General features: G+C 39.9%; 1 protein-coding gene across 7 annotated transcripts in view; it reads left to right on the forward strand.

The window, feature by feature from the left end:
* Positions 1-19,415, forward strand: part of ZNF521 (zinc finger protein 521) — a 235,415-nt gene that overhangs the window by 1,419 nt on the left and 214,581 nt on the right. The window contains exons 2-4 of one of the 7 annotated variants that reach the window (XM_027887568.1): positions 214-268; positions 16,441-16,503; positions 17,556-17,615. The exons of 1 other annotated variant lie outside the window; for it this stretch is intronic. In XM_027887568.1, coding sequence (XP_027743369.1) covers positions 214-268; positions 16,441-16,503; positions 17,556-17,615 — 178 coding nt within the window. Of the gene's footprint in view, positions 1-213; positions 269-1,442; positions 1,463-16,440; positions 16,504-17,555; positions 17,616-19,415 lie in introns of those variants that run through there. 5 more of the 7 variants (XM_027887562.1, XM_027887563.1, XM_027887564.1 and 2 more) reach the window with 5 other exon arrangements.

Raw genomic sequence — 19,415 nt, forward strand, 5'->3', positions numbered from 1 at the left:
GGGGGATCGGGAAAGGGGGAGGGGGGCTGAAAGCTTGGAAAGTTTTGGTTGCAGCTGCCTGGCCAAGGCGTTGAGCCCCCCAGCCAGCCGCCGGCGGAGACAGGGAGGGAGGGCAGGAGCGAGGGAGCCGCTGGAGGAGCGCAAGTCTTGCAGGGTCTCCTCGGCTGCGAGGAAGTGTAGTTTCTGATAGGGCTGAAATTGAAACAACTTCAGCTGTTTGCTTTTAGGATGTCTCGCCGCAAGCAAGCTAAACCAAGATCACTCAAAGGTAAGTACTACCCCCCTCCCTTTCCTTCCCCCTTCCCCCTCCCCCGGCCCGCTCTCCCGCGAACGCCGCGGTGGGCAGCCCCAGCCCGGCTCCCTGCGCGCCCGCTCCGGCGGCGGCAGCCCCGCACCTATGACCGCCCTCGCCCCGAACTACCCCAAAACAAAGATGGGGGTGTGCGTGTGTGTGTGTGTTTGTGGTGGGAATGCTGGGAGAGACCCCGAGCCGAAACGGCCGGCGCGACCCAAACTCGCCGCACTGGAAAAGTTGCCGCCGAGCGACGCGGTGACAGCCCGCTGCGGCAACCCCGCGGCCCGGCCCGCCTCCATCCATCCATCCCTCCATCCCTCCCTCCTTCCCTCCCTCCGCGGGCGCGGGCGGCAGCACCGCAGCCGCCCGCCCCGCCAGCAGCGCTGCTCTTCTAAATAAACGACACACAAGTTGCAGGCTTCCCCTCCTCCCTTCCCGCTCCGCGCCGCTCCCGGCCCTGCTCCGCTCCGGTCCCGGCAGGCGGGCGAGGGAAGTTTCGGGGCGGCGGGCGGGGCGGCCGAAGTTCCCGGCGCGGGGCCGGAGTTGGGGCTGTGTAGGAATGTGGCGCCGGCTGTCACGTGAAGCGGCCCCTCACCGCCCAGGGGGACATGTGCGAGGGGCGGCGGCGGGGGGGGTTAAGTAAATAAGTCCGCGCCTAAATGCATAGTTAAGGGTAGCGGGGGAGCGCGGGGGTGGTGCCGGGGGGAGCGCACCCCGCAAGCCCCAGATTGCAGGGGCTCGTCCCAGACCCCCCGGAGGAGGCGGAGGGAAAGCCCGGGACCTGGAGGAGGACAAAGGGCGGCTTGTGCGGCTGTCGAGAAGCCGGCCGCGTCCCGGCCCGGGCGCCCCCTCCGCCCCCGGTGGGCCCCTCGCCGCCGCCCCTCCGCCCGCCGCGGCGCGGAGCGTCGCCCGCCCGCCCAAGCATCCCGCGCCCCTCGAGGAGCGGGCAGCCCTCGGCCGCCCCCCACCTCTCCTCCCCTCAGGAGCCAGTGGCCACCCCCCGAGGAGCCAGGAGCCGCTGAGCGGGCAGGGGCTTCTCCCCGCCGGTGAGCTGGGAAGGCGACTGAGGGTGGCTGTCACCTCAAATAAACATCTCTGGATGGGCGCGCTCCTCCCGGGCCGGTCTGTACAGTGCAGTGAAGTTGAATAAAACCTGGGTGGCGTCAGGTCAGAACATCTATAAGTTGTCTACTTTTGGGGGGTAGGGCTCTGAAGGGGGAAAGGGAGGGCGAGAGGGAAAGGCCATCGGAGCTGAGAGCACTGGTGCGGCTCGGGGGACTGCCGGCGGTGACGGGGGCTCAGAGCCCGGCCTGCCCCGGCTGGGAGGTGACCCGAGCCGCGCCGTGGTGGGTAGAAGGCAGGCCGCGTTTCCTTCCCGGCTGGGCTGGCGAACACCAGGAGTTAAGTGCTTGGACACCAGTGCAATTTCATAGTTAGAAAGCAGGAGCGGGGTCTGCTTTTATGGACTCGCACAGGAGGACCTGGCAGAAAGACTGTGCTCCCTTCCCTTGGAACAACTCTTTCCAGGAGTTCCCTTTTCAAAGTCTTCCTGTTGACTTCAGTGAGCTTTAGAGAAGGCTTCAATTCTTTTTTTTCTTTTCTTTTCTTTTTCTTTTCCCTTTTTTTTTTCTTTTTTTTTTTTTTTTAACTCTCCAGATATTTTTAAAAGGAAATAAAGGGTGCTTTGAATTTGCTGCTTTACCTGCTGCTGCCGTCTGTATCTAGTTTACCGAAGTTTGTGCAGTTCAGTGGTGCTTTTGTTTGGCATCTTGTGAAGAACAAACGGACCGCCCATCCCTTTACCTTTTAAAAATGATACCACAATGAAAGTTCTGTTGCTTAGACGCACGCTTATATTCTGAGCTTCCCAAGGAGGATTTATTTACGTGCACATAAGAGTTTTTGAGCCAGTAGGAGAGAGACCAATTAGCCATATTTGCGAAAAGATGCAGGAAAACTTTAACTGAGGGGTAGTCTTAGACCTCCAGCTATTTAAGAGCAAAGGAATAAAGGTTCAGAATTAATTGGCAAATAGAGGAGACTGTTCTCCTGTTAGACATTGGACATGTTTCATTCCTGGTGATTTGTTACATGTGTTACAGAGTGAAGGCTTGTTTCAAATATCTTCCTGTAAACATCACGCTTAATTTAAAACAAAAGATACAGCTTCCATTTTATGTGGAGGTATGGGCTTTGCCTTCCTTATGTACCAGTCGCCTGAGAATACCTAAAATGAGAAAACAGCAAGACTGTACGATTCAGATGGAGTAGCTTGAATTTGCTGTCCATAAACTACTGACTTAAGAAAACCACTTATGTTCAGAATGGAGATGATAGAGATTTCTTTGTAGAGTCTTATTTACTATTTTTCAACTAAAACCAGGCAGTAAATCAATCATCATCTGTAATTATTGCTGCAGTAATTACCTTTGGGGAGTAGGTTATCATTCTTGGTGGCCTTTGTTCAAATATCCCTTTCATTTTCCCTGTTTTATTTTTCTTGAATCATGTCAGTTTCTGAGTGGATTAATAGTATTCTGAAAGCAGTCCGATTGTAGGATTTCTGAAAGGGCTAATAATGCAGTTCATCTGAGAAGTTAAAAGATGCTTGCATAGACATAGCACTTAAATTCATGGATAAGAGTTAGCCCATCAATTATTACATCTTCATTTTTAGTGAACAAACAAAAGCTGTAAGTAAGGAGAATTTCGAGTGTACCTCCAATGCAGTGCTTATTTAAATTCCTTATTTTTTAAGTAGTACTGATTTAGTCAGTGCAAAATGTATTTCTACAGATAAAAATAAACAGTATTTTAAATAGCTTATTTGAAAAACTATTCTTTGAATGTATGTAAATGAGTTATTTAAACTCATGAGTGCTGTTTTACATCTAAATAAAATATGGAGTTACACATTACATTTCCAATTTGTCATGTACTTAGCAACCCTTTCTGGGGGGAAGATATAAGAGATATTTTTGATATGTCTGTCACTTTTGATAACTTAATTTGGAACTTATATCTTAGGGGAATACTGATACAAGGCAGGTAAATACATTAAAACAAAATGACAATTGAGCTTTTTATATTGAATGGATGAAACTAATGTTCATCTGAACTGGTGGGTGTAAGAACTCGCTAATGACTACATTTCTTCTGTTTCTTGAAAATACACTTTTTTGAATTACCCTGGTTTCTGTTTGCATTCCTTTTTTATTATTTGTCTCTATCCTTCATTTTTTTTTTTTTTTTCTTCCTCCTTCCCTGTGTTGGTTTCTTGCCAACTTCAGTCTGACTGTCCCCCAGCTCTTGGCAAAGATTGCATCTCAGATTTGAACCTAGGAAAGAAAATAGGCATGGCGAACATTAAATAAACCCCTTACAATTTAAGAATAATAAAAACATCATTCCAAGGAAAAATAAGATCGTAATTATTTTCTGTGAAAAACACTGTCTCTTACAAGGATACTGCAGGTTTCTGGTGAAAAAAAAAGGTCTCAAAAGGAGAGTAAATTACTTAACTTTCTGAAAAACTGTAATTTAAATATCTTATTTTACTTTAAGAAGGAGGAATTAAAGTTCAACTGCTGGGTTCTTTCAGGCAGGGGAAGGATCAGTTGCATCAAACTCATCAGTCCTGACCTATATTTCATTCTACTGATTTATTTATCCCATTTCCTTGGCTAGTTTCTGGGAAAAAAATCTATTAAGTATCATTGACCTGATCAAAATCACCTAATGCATTCGGTGAAGGAGGGAGGTTAGCCAGAGAAAAGCAGGTGGGGAAAGACAAGTCGGAGATATGATACTCGTGTACAAGCCCCAAAAGAGGCACTGTGCAGATGAAGAGTATTGAGGAAGGGCAATTGTTATGACTCCTTAAACTCCTAACACCTAAGGGCAGTGCCATTCCCTAAGTAAAACCATGCTAGAGACCCCCTTGGTGAGAAAGCAAGGGTTGAGGGGGGAGAGGGGGAGAGCAGCTTCTTGTATCTTGTTTAACTTGACCATTTGAGTTGTAAACCTGTTTTTGTGACTTGGCATGCTTTGGAGATATCACACTTAGGTTGCTGACTGCCTCCCCCCCCTTCTTCCTTTCTGGTTTATGGGGTTTTCATTTTGGGAGGGCTTGAGGTTTTTCCTTTGCTCTTACTACCGGCTTTTGATGAGAAAGTTTGTTTAGAAAAGAAGTTACAAAAATATAGTCACTTGCAAAGAAAACCAGGTATTCTTTATAAAAAAATGAATGAAAATATAGTCGTACTAAATGTTAAACTCAGGTTTCTCTAAACTAAAACCAGGTAATATTCATTATGCTAAAGTAACCTGTAAAAAATCACTGAAATGGCAGTTGTTAGATAAGCCATCACTAGGAAACTAGCACAGCTCCACAGGTTCAGTAGAAGTGCTGATCTCTGAAGGTAATTTCTTTTTGGGCAAAAAAAAGAGTACTTTGTTTTTACTTAAAAGTTAATTTTTACTCGTTGTAATTTTGTATCCTACATGCAGAAATAAAATTACTGAACGTTAGTTCCTAGAAAGATGAGAGGGAAGCATTTATCAGCTGTATTTTACATACCCATGCTCTGCTTAAAGAAGGCTTGTGCCTTGAAATATTTGGCAAGCCCAGAATGTCTCTTGAAGGTTTTTCCCTCTTTTTGAGGAAACCTAGGTACCCTTTCCATCCTGAATGAATTCATAACTGCAACTCAATTCATGCAGAGTATCGGCAGACTGAGTAAGTGTACCTTTGTTTTAATGTGGCTTGTTTCTTCATCATAGACTCCAAATGAAAGAATGTTTCTCATGCAGAGGTGCAGGTTGTGTGATGTGGTACCAAGGAAGGTAGAATAGTAGTGGATTAAAACAAAAATGTTACTAAATAGCAGCAATAGTTCAGAGAGAATTTGACATTCGGATCCCCTTCCAACGGTAGCCTTTACATTTCTCTGTATCTGTCAGCTATTTAAATGTTTATTTTCAGCCTCAGCCCTCCTTGGCTTCTAAATTGCATGGACTAGACTCGAAAGTCATGAGATTGTCTGCTGATTAGACTATAATCAATCCAGCATAAACAAAAACAGCAATTAGTATTGGCATGATTTCTGTGAACTTGACTTAAAGTTTCAGTATTACCGGTCCAAAGAACTTTTTCTGAACGGGCTGTTTTCAGGAACTGTGTTATTTTGGCATCATCATTTTACAGGGAGGGAACAAAAAATTCATAAGATTCCATTTGGCCTGAAAAGCAAAAACATCTGTTTGATGCATGAGTGAATTGCTGGCTTCTATTTGGCCATCTAAAAAAGGGCAAAAATTAAGATACTGAACATAAAAGAGTACATGAAAAAAACAAATTACAAAGAGGATTTAAGATTAGCATCTTTTTATAATGCAGGCTATTTATAGTGTTCTCTTTTGGACTTGCCAAAGCATGCCCCAGCTTCTTTATGTATTAAAAAAAAATCGGTAACAACAAAAGCATCCCTAAACTTTAGTAATATTCATTGGCTTGGGCAAAGCACAGTGATACTGATGGTCTTGATCAGCTGCAGGATTGCAGTAATGCTGGCCAGTCCTTTCTGAGGCCAGCATGAGTTATAATTGACCATCATTGTCTGCTGCTCGGGATTAGGTACTATTAGGAGTGAACATCTAAACAGCTACTGGTTTTACTGCTAGTTTACAGAAAGGTGAAATCTTGTCACAAAGATAATATTAAGAGGTTTTAGTAACACTGTGTGTTTAGATTGGTTTGATTTTGTTTTCCTGAGTTGCTGTTAACTTGTGTAACAAGAGGAGCTGTCAGTATGGAGGCACTTATCTAACATGTGTAGGATAATGTTATCCACCATGATCTAAGATGTCTTGAAAGGCTTTATGTTGCTCTATAATTCATTCTGTCTAATTTACAGCTTGTTTAATTGCTCTCAATTATTTGCTCTGAAACACGATGCAGTATTTTCAAACTTGCACATTTTGGAAAAAAAAATTCCTTTTGAATAACTGTACATGAGGAAAAGATCGAGAAAAACTGTTAACATTTTATGCAGACCATATGGATTCAGTATTTTTTTTCCTGTGTAAAACAATGAAAATAAGATATTTGGAGGGTTTCTTTTTAGATCGAATAAAATAGAGTATAAATGCTAATACCTTAAGGCAACCTCTTAGTATTTTTCTCCCTCTCTGTTTTAGAGTTTCCATTGGTTCCTGCAGGGCTACCTGAGCTCAGAAGCAGTCCCAGTTGGGGTGGGGAAAATGCACTATTTCACTTAAATCAGAACTGTGAGATATGTATGTCCATATATATATATTTCCCTGAAGGGGCAACATACAGATCTACAAAGAATTTGACCTGTTTTATTTGGTGCTGTAAAAATGTACATGTCTGTTTTCAAATATATTTTGCAGCATGTTACTACAAAGCATTAAAGTTTTCCAGTTGCTGTCTTTATAAAAGTTGGACAGCACAAGAGAGGCTTTTAAATACTTCTAAATCATAATGCAGCATTTGGCATAGGATTCTGACAAAAGATGGATGTGCAAAGACCAAAAGAGGTGGTGAGGTTTGTTTTTGTTTTAATTTTAGACAACTTGGGTTCTATTTCACCTCAAGTATGAGTAATTATGCTAGTTTAGCAATTATTAGAGATGAAAGAAATTCTGTTAGATATGAGTCTCCTAAACTTCAGTAGCTTTAGTTTTAGCCAGGATAATGATCAAGGAGTAGTTAGCCATATGCCTAGGGACTATGCTGTAGCAAAAAAGATAGGGCTGATCTTGGGGGTATCCTTATTACAACATGTTATAATTAACATTTTCATTCAGCCCTCCTACTTTCAAAAAAAAAAACAAAACCCTGCTTTAAATTCTTCTGTGCACACATTAGTAAGACTGCAAAAAATTGCCCTCTTCCAGTGGATTTTTGAACCAGGACAGTTGTCTTCCATATTTAGAATATTAGTTAACACTGGTCATGCTTTTTTTCCCCCACTTCATGTTCTTTTAGTTTCAGACATATTTTTTTTCCCTCTATACTGCGTAATTACTTAGAAAAAGATGAAGAAGATTATTTCCCCCCTTCTTTTCAGGATTTATTCTAGGTTATACATGTTCTTCTGGGATGGGCACATTTGAGTCTTAGATTTTGTTTTAACTAGAGTGATGCAGTGCATGTCATACTGCAACTGTTCTTTGTACAGATGAATTCATATAGTATGTACTCAAAAGAGTTGTAGGGTTGTTACTTAAAAATTCTGCACAATTAAAGCCCAATGACATTTTAGATTTTGGGGGCTTCTTTTCATTGTGTTATTTTCTTCCTCTTTTTGTCATGGGAGTAAGACAGAGGGGTGTTTTTTCAGTAAGTGATTCGACTGGTACTTTCACTTTTAACTAAAGGTGCCATTAGGTGCAATTTCTCTTTGGAAGGTTAAGACTTCTAGTCCTTCAAGGTTTCTTAAAGTTTTATATATACCTGTTGGTATAGCAACTTCTCCCCCCTCCTTCTTTAATTGATATGGGCTTACTGGGGTTCTTGAAAAATACAATATCAGTAACTAGTTGGCTGTCTTACAAATTTGGGAGTGCTAGTCATTAGTTAAACAGTTGAAATAGAACACCTTTTTGTCCTGAGGACAAATGGATGGACTGCTGATAGTGTGGGTTATCAGTGTTTTCCCTCTGTCCCAAACCCCATTTTTGTAGAGCTTATTCTCTCATGCAAGGCAATAACCTAAAACAGGAATTTTGTCCTTACTTAACACAAATGCAAAACTGATCTCCTAGCTTCTTATACAGATGCTTGGAGTACTAGTCGAGTGTGGAAAAGCTAAAGCACTTCTAAGTCTAAATGTCCTGGTTAACTGTACAATAGATGGCTTTTGTATACAGTCCCTGAGACTTGTTGTACCCATACTATTTTTAGGTTGTGTTTTGCTGGCAAAATATATTTCAAACAATGAATTCGTTGATAATTGATTCTCTGGTTTCATTTTTCTGTTGTTCACTTTTTTTGGAACTTTAAAACCAAGAATAAAATACTTGCTATGTTGCTGGACTGGATGATGTGATGTAGTGAGGCAGTGTCCTTGAGAAGACTAGGCTATGCTTTGATCAACAAAACTTTCTCTGGCACCAAATTGTGATGGCTGGGGTTTTTTTTCAGAGTCAAGTGAATTTCTAACTTTGACAGTGGCAGTAGGAAGGAGGAGGGGGTGGGGAAGTTAATTATTTTCCACCTCCAAAGAATACAATTGTGAGGAAGGAACTTTCTGATTCACTGGTTCCAGGACAACAGGATGTCAAGATCCATGCTTAATGTAACATTTTCACTCTGAAGATGGGAGGAGGAAATGGGTTTGTATTGGTTTCTGTGTGCAACCACTGACTGGGAAGGGTTTGTGTTACGTGACTTATAAGGAGCTAGAGCATAGGAACAGATTAGGTTTGCAATTTCTGGTGAATCTGTTGAGTAGAAGACATGCTCGTCAGATGCAAATGTAAACCTGTTAAGAAAGGTCAGAAATCTTTAAGGTTGGGTAAAAAAAAAATAAGGCCTTGCATACTGCAAGACACTAGTGCAGATATGCTTAGTTTATAGGTGACTTGATTGCCTAGTGGGATAGTCACTGTGCACCAAGCTCTTGGACTCTTTATGTAATTTACAGGTGGTTAGGGGTTTATGAATGTTGCTGAGTAGGAACTACTTTAAGGAGACATTAGGAAAAACTTGGAAATAATAGTGTGTCTTAGCTTCTCCCCTGTTCTAGACATGGGTCTCTCTCTTAGTGCAATAGGATATCTCATAGCAGTCACTTATGTGACCCAACGTTTTGGAGATAAGGGAATAGGTTCCTTTCTTCCAGGTTAGAAGGAACTGAGGTGGTATACTGCTGCTCTTCCTCTCCCCTTTGCTGGAGAGGGAAAATTATTTGCTCTGCTAAAATGTGAGAGGCAGGGGTTCTGTTCAGTGCTTTGTCTAAAGGTGTTTGTATCTCACTGGGAGGACATCAGTCATTACATAGCAGCATATTGTGCTATGAGTGTGAGTTGCCCTGTTATTTTTGTCAATTAAGTTTCCCTTTTCAAAAGTGTAATTAAGTATTTGTTGGACAAGAGGGTGACAAAAAGCATTCATACGTGAGAGTCATGGCTCTGAAGGCTTGAGTGCTATGAAGAAAGACAAAACCTGGGTCTTAATCTGCCAGGTCTGCAATATTTCTTCTGGTGAATTATTTCAGTGAAACTAGAACTGGAGTCCTCGTATCCCGCTTGCCATGTGAGTGCCCTAACCACAAGGATAAAGTATCATGCTAATTCTTCTTCTTTCTAGTTCAGTGAATATTGTAGATGAGATATGGCAGCTTCAACAGCAATAAATGAGTGCACCTCAAGTCTGAGGATAAGTGCTCTTTGTTAGGAAGCTCATGATGTGAGTACAAATCCTTCTGACAGAGGAGAAAGTTCAACTGGTGCCACCCATATCCTGGGTGAGTGATCTAACCAGTGGGTGTGGGCAAGAGGGGGAAAGGAAGATGTATTTGAATCCACACATTTTCTGCCAGTGTCTTGCAGTGACCAGGAAAGGGTACATGAACTCTGAAGAACCAGCCCATAAGATGGCATCCAAAGCCAGGACAGGCAAGAGAATGTTTTAATCTTCCACTGTCCAGCAGTGGTGGGGCTTCAGTTTGATTTCAGCTTTGGGCTGCACAGCAGTGAGAAAGCCTTGATGGTAAAACCATAGGTACTGCCTGAGCTGAGTAGTATCTGAGCAGAACTGCTGGCAATTTAGATGCAGCATCCCTGCAAAGTTTTTTGGCTTCTAAGCTCCTTTGTGGATATAGGCTGTGTTGCTGTTGTACATGATAGAAAGTCATCTAGAATAGAGTGAGAGTTAGAGGGATCAAAAATAAACTTATAAAACCCTGGTATACAATAGATGGAGTTCTTTGGTAAATCAGGAATAATCTTGGTTCAAAGGAGGTAGTTTTTTTAGTGTTTTGTGGTGTTTTTTGTTTTTTGTTTTTTTTTTTTTTTTTTGACTCAGATAAATGTATGTCAGATAATAGAGCTAAAGCATGCAGCTGTATTTTGTTTTGGTACTGGAGCAGTGGCAGACAGCCTAAACTCCTCAATTGAAGTGTCTCATTTTAATCACATAAATAAATGACTTAAATTTCAAAGACAATGATCACTTACAGAAACCTTTAAGTCCTCATAGCCCTTCCTTACATCACCTCCCTTCAGACTTGTTTCATATTGGTTACTTTGAGGCTCTGTGAGCCATGCATCAGTTGGATTCAAATTGCTCTCTCGTGCTGAGTTGAGACTTTTGTAGACAGTGTTTAGTGAATTTCCTGCTTTCTAAAATACAGGTCTGTAGGAGTATCAAAAGTTCTTATTTATTTTGCTCTGAGTAAGAAGGCTTAGGTAATACATAGCTTCAGTATACTGAGTGGAATCTGAATGTGTTTATGTTAAGTACTGGGTTTGGTAATTAGGCTAAAAATTTTTCTTAGCCTCCTAACTTCTGTTTCCACCCAAAATCGACTGGCTGCCCACAGTTGCATTGTCAGGAATGGAGATGGAGTACTTGATCCGAGACAGGCAAAACAGCTGAAAGTCTTGACCCTGATACTAAAAATTAACTCCCAGAGAGATTCCCTCTTGCTTTGTTAATTCTCACCGTGGTCCTCAATTTGACTCAGAGATCTATTATAATCTGTTACATTGAACGCTAGAGTCTTAGGGATATCTGAAATTTACCTGAGGTTTATAAAAAGCCCTAAGATTCTTTGGAGAAAAGTACTTTTTAAAATATAACATTATTAGTTTACTTAAACAACAGAAATAAGAGTGTGGTTTAACCTTGTTCAAGGGTGCATGATTATGGAGGCAAAGTTAACTTTTTGGGCAGGATTAATTAATCTATTACCTCAGCTATCCAGAAAAAGAGATCCCCCCCAGCTTTAGGGTTTAGAATTATCCCTCTGCTGCTGGAAAGAGCATCTTCTGCCTTTTCTGCACATAGTGTTATGTAAAACTGGATGTCTTTAGGCTGTCACATTTGGATACTGTCGTCCTTGAGATCAAGGGTTGGAAGAATATCCAAAGGATTTCTTAAGCATAATTTCTTTCCACTTAAGTGTATTTATTACTTTTATGTTTATGTGCTGCCTAGGAAAATACTTTATTTTAGCATAAGAATAATATTTTCCAACCACTGCAGTTTAATTGGGAACTCCTAATTCAGTCTTTCTACAAGAAGAACGTTAGGGGAAAAAAACAAAAACCCAAGCTCAGTGTTGGGATAGACTAAAGAGAGAAGGAAAAATATGAGCGCTGTGAGGGACTTTGTCTTCTGGAAAAAGCAAATGCAAGACTAAAGAATGCTTTATATAACAGGAATCATTTAAGGAAAATAATTTCCAGTGTCAAGAAAATATTGTTACAATGCTGGGGGGGAATAGAAATAGGAAAGGGGGTATGTCACAGCACAAAAGAAAAAAAATCCGACATATAAATATTCATGCATATGATTAATTGGATTTTTTAAAAGTTGTGGCTACACACAGAACTAATTTTCAATGGAGTTTTGGAATGTAGATATTTGAAATGTTAATATGCCAATGCATTTCTTGTTCCAACTCTTCTAACTCTAGAGTCTTTGGGAAGATATACATTTGGCAGTCAAACTGCTAATCAGGTTTCTGGCTAGTAGCTGATAGATGTGAATTGATGCTAGATGAAGTTGTTCAGAAAGCTTTCATAGGAGTTCTGGACTTTTATGAATAACGATTATCTTGAAGGCCATTATTAAGCATTCTGAAATGGTTGTTGACTTCCAGGAGTCACCCGCTGAATTGCTGCCTACATGTGGCATAGCCAAGTGTGAAATCCTGTGCTTGCATATGCTGGCTGGAAGAGTCTAGGAGTGACAGGGAGAGAAGGTGTAGCCCTAGAAGATGATTCATGGACATGCTATCCTGCATTTAATATTTCTCTGTAACTTCTTTAATTTCAGTTTTGTATCCTGACTGAACCCTTGTGGAGACATATTTCCACAGCACCTTACTGCAGGATGTGAAACATCTTCAAAATCCGTTGACTTTAATAGAGTTAGAGGATAACGCGCTGTGCAACTGGCTCTTAAATTTGCCTTCTGCTATATGATTAATCTGTCTAATCACACTTAATATCTACCTGTAGATGGTGTCAGTATGAATGTCCTCTTGGATTTTAAGTGGCCATGAGGAGAGAGGAAAAGAAAAGTGGAGAGATACTTCCAGAAATTACAGTCATTTGTAGGTACTGAAATAATGGCACACGCGTTTTATTTCTGTTCTGTTTCGGTAACTCGGTAAATTGTGTATTGATTATGCTAATACAGCTAGTGCCTCTATTACTTGTCTGCAGAAATTATTCAAACATGTAGATTGAAGATGCACTTGGCAAAGTTACCATCCTAAGAAAAAGGTTTTGTGCAAAGATGGCTTTAAATTGAATTACTAATCATATGCTAATGGAAGTTTATAGATCAAGTATTGAATTGTAGGAAATGCAAAGTGCAAGTTAAAAATATATATTCTAAACTTCCTATCCCAACAGTCTTAGTTGTTATATTAGGTTTATTTTCACATCTCTCAAGGAATATGTTTTAGGAACGGATAAATCAATAGCAATCTATTTTTATAGTTTATTTTGGGATATGTAGCTTCTCCTGCTTTGTTTAACAAGCTGAAAAGAGGCACAGGCAATTGGGGCAAATATTTATTTATTTTTTTTCAAAATTTATTAATCTACCTAGATTTGAAGAAAATAGAGTTTTTCAATTATCTTTTGCTTTTATTTTATTATGGTCTGTAATAGGTCAGAAACCATAAATCTTAGCCAGAGTTCTCCAGAAGGCATCCCTTTCAGTGAAAATGTACTTTTCCATGTATCTAATTTTATCCATTTCTTTTCTGTACAAGGTTTTTCCAGGCATCAACCAGAAATGACTTGTGCTCTTCCTTGGGGTGCTAAATCTACAGATTAACTTTTCAGTGAAGGGAAATCCTGGTTAGTCTGTAGAATATGAATGAGATGTTGCAAGCTAGAAAATCTGTATATATTTTGTAGTAACTTTATGAAGTAATCTCCCTCCTTTATTAGCTAGCCATGTGTCCCATGAACAGACTTCAGGCAAAAGGGGTGAAATCCTCAATGATCAGCAGGTGTTGCTGTAGAGCAGTCAGAAGATTAATTGTTTTTAGGACCTCTATATCAAAATTCTGACAGATTTTCTTCTTTGGCTGTCCTTGATGGTTCTACTTGATTTGTTGGGTTGTTTTGCTTTTTCTTTTTTTTCTTCTTTCTTTAAAAAAGCATAATTGGTCTTAATGCTGATGTTCAAAAAGCCTAAGCATGAGAGGTGCTTTGAACTGAAACCAGGGTTTGCCTTGGACACTGGCTGTATAAAAGCTGAAATGTCCTAACCTCTCACATGGATACAACTTCAGTTCAAAGAGAGAGAAGTTGGCTTGTTTTGTTCTCTTTTGGTTTGGGTTTTTTTTTTTTTTTCAGTAAAATTTTAAAATCTGGTATTTGTCCAAACCACAAGCTTTTATAATTGGAGATAGAATTGACATGCTGGAATCCTCTTTTCCCTTACTGAGATTTTTTTTATTATTTTTTTTTAAATTGCTCTCAGGAAGCCTGGTGCCACAGTTGTGGTGATCTGGTCCTTTCTCGAAATTTTATTACTTGGAGGTTCTTGTTTGTTTTGTTTCTTAAGAGTTGCCCTGAGAAAATACATAGTAAGAAATTGATCGTTCATTGTTTTAAGGAAGACATAGGTCAGTTGAGGAATACTTCTACATCTAAAAAAACAGGTGACCTGTGGCCATAAGCACATAGCTGGGGGGACAAGGAATATTGTTGCTTTTGTGACAACATTTTTTAAAAATGTATCTAGAAGTGCTGTTTAGCAATAACATCACTCATTCATATTGGATTCAGGAGGTATTGTTCTACTTTTCTGAGGCCTCTCCTTCACTGGTGGTCCATGACTTTGTTACATAGAATTCCTCTTACCTTATGCTAGGATGTAGTATATGCTATAATGAAGATGGACATCCCTGTGCACAATTGCAGTCCTAGAGTATCAATAATTTTGACGTTTGAATTAATGACAGTGCATACATGCTACTGTTCTATTTACATATCATCCTTGTAGCTTTTTTAAGTTACATTTCATGCTAGTGCCAGAGAAATGTTTTTGCTTAGCAAAATTTAAAGCATCTCTTTATATAGATTCTGTTTAGAGATGCCTTCCTCTTCTAAAAGAAAATGGTGTAGTTAATGTTTAAGGGAAGTTGGTTCATGTCACACTACCTTTCGTAGTCAGGTGAGTTTAACAGTGGTCTGAAGAGCTGAAATAGCACTGACATTTTTGGAATCTGGTTGTGGAAAGGTGTTAAGTGCTAAGTCAAGAGCTTATCTGATGCTACCAGCTGTAGCTTACTTAATGTGAGGAATACCTCTGCTAGTTGGAGGAATGAGCTAACTTAATGCAAAGCAAAATGAGATGCTATTTTGTAGGTGTTTTGTGCTAATGCTAAGATTTCCTTAATTCAGTGGGTTTCGTGGAGTAGTTTTCATTTTCCTTTTGTCCTGTTTCCCCTTAAATATGGTTTTAATTTTCCTGAGAAATATGTTAGTCTAGTTGACTATTATTAGTGTGTCTTTGTGCCATGGCCTGTTGTGACCAAATCCTTAAAGAGATGAACAACAGTTTAGAAAGATGCTAGCCACAAACTTAACTGCTTTTATACTTGTTTCCTTTTTTTTAGTGCAGTAAAGACATAGTGGTCAGCCTTCGTTGAAAGCAAACCTCAGTTCTCACAGAATTTTCAGATCCCAAAATAGCAGGGAAGTTGTAAAACGTTTGGTTTCAAAAGGCATATGCTGTCATGTTTTCATGGTACAAAATTGTGTACCTGGAAACAATTTGTTAGGCAGTATCCATGTTTCTTTTTTCCATTTTAAGATGTAAAAATGTTTGGTGTAGCTCTCAGCCAGCAGTGTGATGCTGAATACATTTTTCTGTGCAGTCACTTTTCAGGAGCAGTGAGAGATTCTGGTACTGCAGCTGGTGGCAGTAGACATTCTGGACAGAAAAGTAGAAAACAGATGAACTCTTGCATTTCAGTTTGCATACACTTACAAATGGAGATCTTGTTTACTTCTCAGCAGATAACCACTTGGGAATCAGTTATTGAAAAGTTCATATTTGGAGACCTCAATTCCATCTTGAAACTTAAGAAATTGCAGAGTTCTTAAACTGCTTTTCTGGACTGAGTTGTGACATTTATGATGGTTGAGGACAGCTGATACATCTACAACCCTTAATAAGGTTGATCAATAGGTGCTAATGACCAAGGTGAGTTTCCTCTTGAGGGGTGGAAGAGAGGACTCATTTCCAGTTTTAGAGCTGTTCTTGAGAACGTTTTATGGAAATAGATCAACAGCTGGTGATAGACATACACTGAGTCAGGTTGGGCTGCTGCAAATGTTACCCTAGGGGCTTTCAGGGGTTCACAAAAGATAGGTTTTTTTTGTTTGTTTGTTTGTTTGTTTTTAATTATATACTAGTTGTATTCATTATTTTTTGTGCTTCTATAAATGAATCTTACTGATGTGTGCTACCTTAGTGAAAAATCCTTCTATTTAGGTTAGTTTGCGTTTGACCACATGTTCCCCAAAACTCAGCTTTTCATGAGCTTCCCCCACTGCTTTCTTTGTCTGACTGGTTTGCTTTAGCTGTGAGGACTGCTGGGATGGCTGCTTCAGCGTAACAAAGAAAATCATACAGTATTATCACAGCTGAGGTACTGGTAACGTCGTGGCTGCAAAATACAAGTTCAACTAAAACAATCAGCTCATAAAATCGTATTTCGTGAAATACTTGACTGACTCCAGGGCTGGGGAAACTTTTATCAGATCTCTGTAGATGAGAAGGGTTTGCTCTGGGACAGAGATAAAGATTATTTAGAGTCCTCCAGAGATTGTACTTGACTCTTTCTAATATATGCACTGTGTTACAAGTTTCTGGTGTCCTAAGAGTGTCCTTATGAAAACTGGTGTTTTTTTTCTAGAAACTCAGATTCTAGAAACAACCAGTTGTATGAAGCCTTGGGGTTGGCGGAGGAGGAAAAGAGGTACCTGTGGAGTGTGTATATGTATCTCTTCTTTTGCATATATGTCTAGATTTATATGTGACCCTACATGTTGCACTCTCTTGTCCCAAGAACCAGGAAAAATACCTCAAATCTTTGGACTTTAACTCAGTTGCATGATTATTTTTTGAGGTCTGAATTCTTGGGAGTGGAAATGCTGCAGAAGTATAGTCTTTCCCCTTTCAGCTTTTTCCCCTGTGGAGGGAGAATGAATTCTTTTCTCTCTGCTGTTCTCTAACTCAAAGAGTTTGGTCTTTGGGAGAATAAAAAGGAAATGGTTCTGCCTTTTAGCTCTTCCCTTACTTTTGCTTTGGGAGAGTCAATCTTACTTAGGCATAGTATCAGAGCACATGAGAACAGCGCTCTCTAATTTTTCAAAGTAGCAGCAGAATGGCTCTTGTTAGGTTCACTCACCCAACAAGTTTTGAATAGTGAATCTGACAAGAATTGTATTGTTTTTAGTTCTACTGCTCTGGAAAGCTGTGAGCCAAGGGAAAGATGCTGGCATGGTGTATACAGTAAAACAGCATGGGGTTAGTTCTCCTTTGCAAGGCTGTCTGCACTGCTGAGATGTTTGCTACTGAATATAGGATTATTATTATTATTTTTTAAAGCTTATGTATGAATTAGCACACACACCTCTCCCATCTGCCAGGAGAAGGCTTTCTCTTATCTGTGTGGAGCAAACAGAATGCTAAAGCCCAGAATTGTTCTCTCATTTAGTTCCATAATCAAATACAGTAAAGTGCATTGAAGACAAATATCCCAGAGGAAATTCGATTTGTTTTTTTAAGCCACGAAAATGATTTGATCACCCTGTTCTCAGATTTGTAGCTTCCATACAGCAATGTATTCTGTCTTGGTCTGGTCTACACTTTCGCACTTTGCAGTGCAGCTTTTCTTGCCTGTCTTGTGCAAGCGTTGCTGGCTTTCAGAACTGAGGCTGGTGTAAAGATGCTAGAAACACTTCAGCTACCTACCTAACATCTTTTTTTGTTTGTTTTGTTTTTGTTTTGTTTACCTTTTTCTGACAGTAGAAGAAAATGAAACAGAGGACCATGAGGCAGGTGTGGGACACACAGCCGCACAGACTGGTAATGCTGAATTCCTTCATTAGTGCTTGCTTACCATTTGACAAGTGTGAGGGATATTTGTATTGGGGTGTTTTTGCATTACCTGCACTCTTCTTTCCCTGTTTCAGCTTAAAATGCATTCTTGGGGCTTGCAATGGAAGATAACATTCCTCTCCCCTTACCTTTCAGTTTCTCACAATTAGAAATTCTGCCTTTTGTAGGTCAGCTAGCTGAAAGTGAGATGCTTCTGATGTGCAGCATGCTTTCCTTTTGTCTCTCTCTTTTTTTTTTTGTTAAAAGTAATTCTTCTCCACATTCCCAATGTAAAACACCACTCTATGCCATTTCAGATAAACTTGGTTATTCATTCCACTTAAACTATTTTTGTATTTGTAAAATATGTGCATAAGGGTAAATTCTTTTAAGATTGTTTGTATAGTTTCTTACCAGTCAGCGATTAATTAAGGGCTCCTTAAAATTATGTCAGTGAGATTGCATGGAAAAAACTGTTATTTGAGTCAGGATCGCAGGGATAAGTATTGTTAATAATCATGAGGAAATAATTGTTAATTCCCAATAACAACAAGGACTCTTTTATTCTCTAACATGGTTCTGAGAATGCAAGAAATAATTTGCTTCTGTCTTTGGTAGTGGTTCCACCAAATTTTATCTGAAGACAAAGACTGACTCATCTGAATAGTCTTATTCATTCAGCTGAGGTCACCCTTTGGTGTAAGGTCTGGCTCCTTAAGGATATTCCTCGAAGGCTAGTCATCTCTGAATATGTGTAGGTAATTTGTTTGAGAGCAGTTGGAGTTATTCCTCTAATGAAGGTGAAGAATGCAGTTAATTTTTTCTTCCCTTGGATGACTTTCTATTTCTCTTGTATGCATGCCCTGTGGGTTTGCGTTTGGTGCCTTTTATAGGTTCTAGTGGCTTTGTGCATAAAATAGATTGTCTGAAAAGAGTAAATAAAAGTGAGGGAGTTCTTTGCTTTTTTAATGGGAAATTTCTCAAACTCTTATCAATGTACTTATGTCTCCATTTAGCCATCTGCAAACTTGAAAAAAAACCCCAACTTGTATTGCTGTAAACAAGCTGAAAAATAGACAACTGCAAAACTGGAGATCAGTATGTCAAGGAATGGCTGCTTTTCTGTATTTTCTTAAAAATAATTCTCAATGGTTAAGTTGTCTTGCTAGGTATTTATTTCCCATCATGTCTTGTGTTGTTCTCTGTTTGTTTCTAGGCAGGATTTAGCATTCTGTTTTTCTCTATAGCAAGAATGCAGTGCCGATATTAAAGACAAAAAACCTTCTGATAGAGCAAGCAGTACAGAAGACCCGCACTGTGTACACACTGCCAGAAGTTTTTATAGTAATACTTTGTATCTAAGCTCTGGCTCTAACCATTAAATGTGCTTTTTATAGAGTACCAAGTTATAATGTAGTGCAGCTACGGCATATTAATCTTACTGCAGAGATTTAATGAGGCAGTTGTTTTGCGATGGACACTATTGGGAGCAGAGAGCGACAGAGTTTTACTTTACCACTGAGCTGAAGAAATATTCCTTGCCTGGTAATAATTATAACCACATGATCTAAGTTTTCCTTTCTTTTGCCAGCACTTTTCCATGCAGAAGTGGCTTGGAAGGAGGTCTACTGCAAGACAGTGAAATGGATTGGAAAGGAGGCTGTTTTCTTGGTAGTTTGGTGTTTTAGTTGTGATTATCTATGGATCCTTGCAACATAGGCAGAAATATGTAAGATGAGTTTCAAGAATATAGACAGTCTTTGCCTGTCCACTGAGATGACTTTTAGG

The sequence above is a fragment of the Empidonax traillii genome, unplaced genomic scaffold (assembly GCF_003031625.1).
Source record: "Empidonax traillii isolate 1590-97213 ecotype Southwest subspecies unplaced genomic scaffold, ASM303162v1 scaffold215:size2007263, whole genome shotgun sequence".
In the NCBI taxonomy this organism is placed as follows: Eukaryota; Metazoa; Chordata; class Aves; order Passeriformes; family Tyrannidae; genus Empidonax; species Empidonax traillii.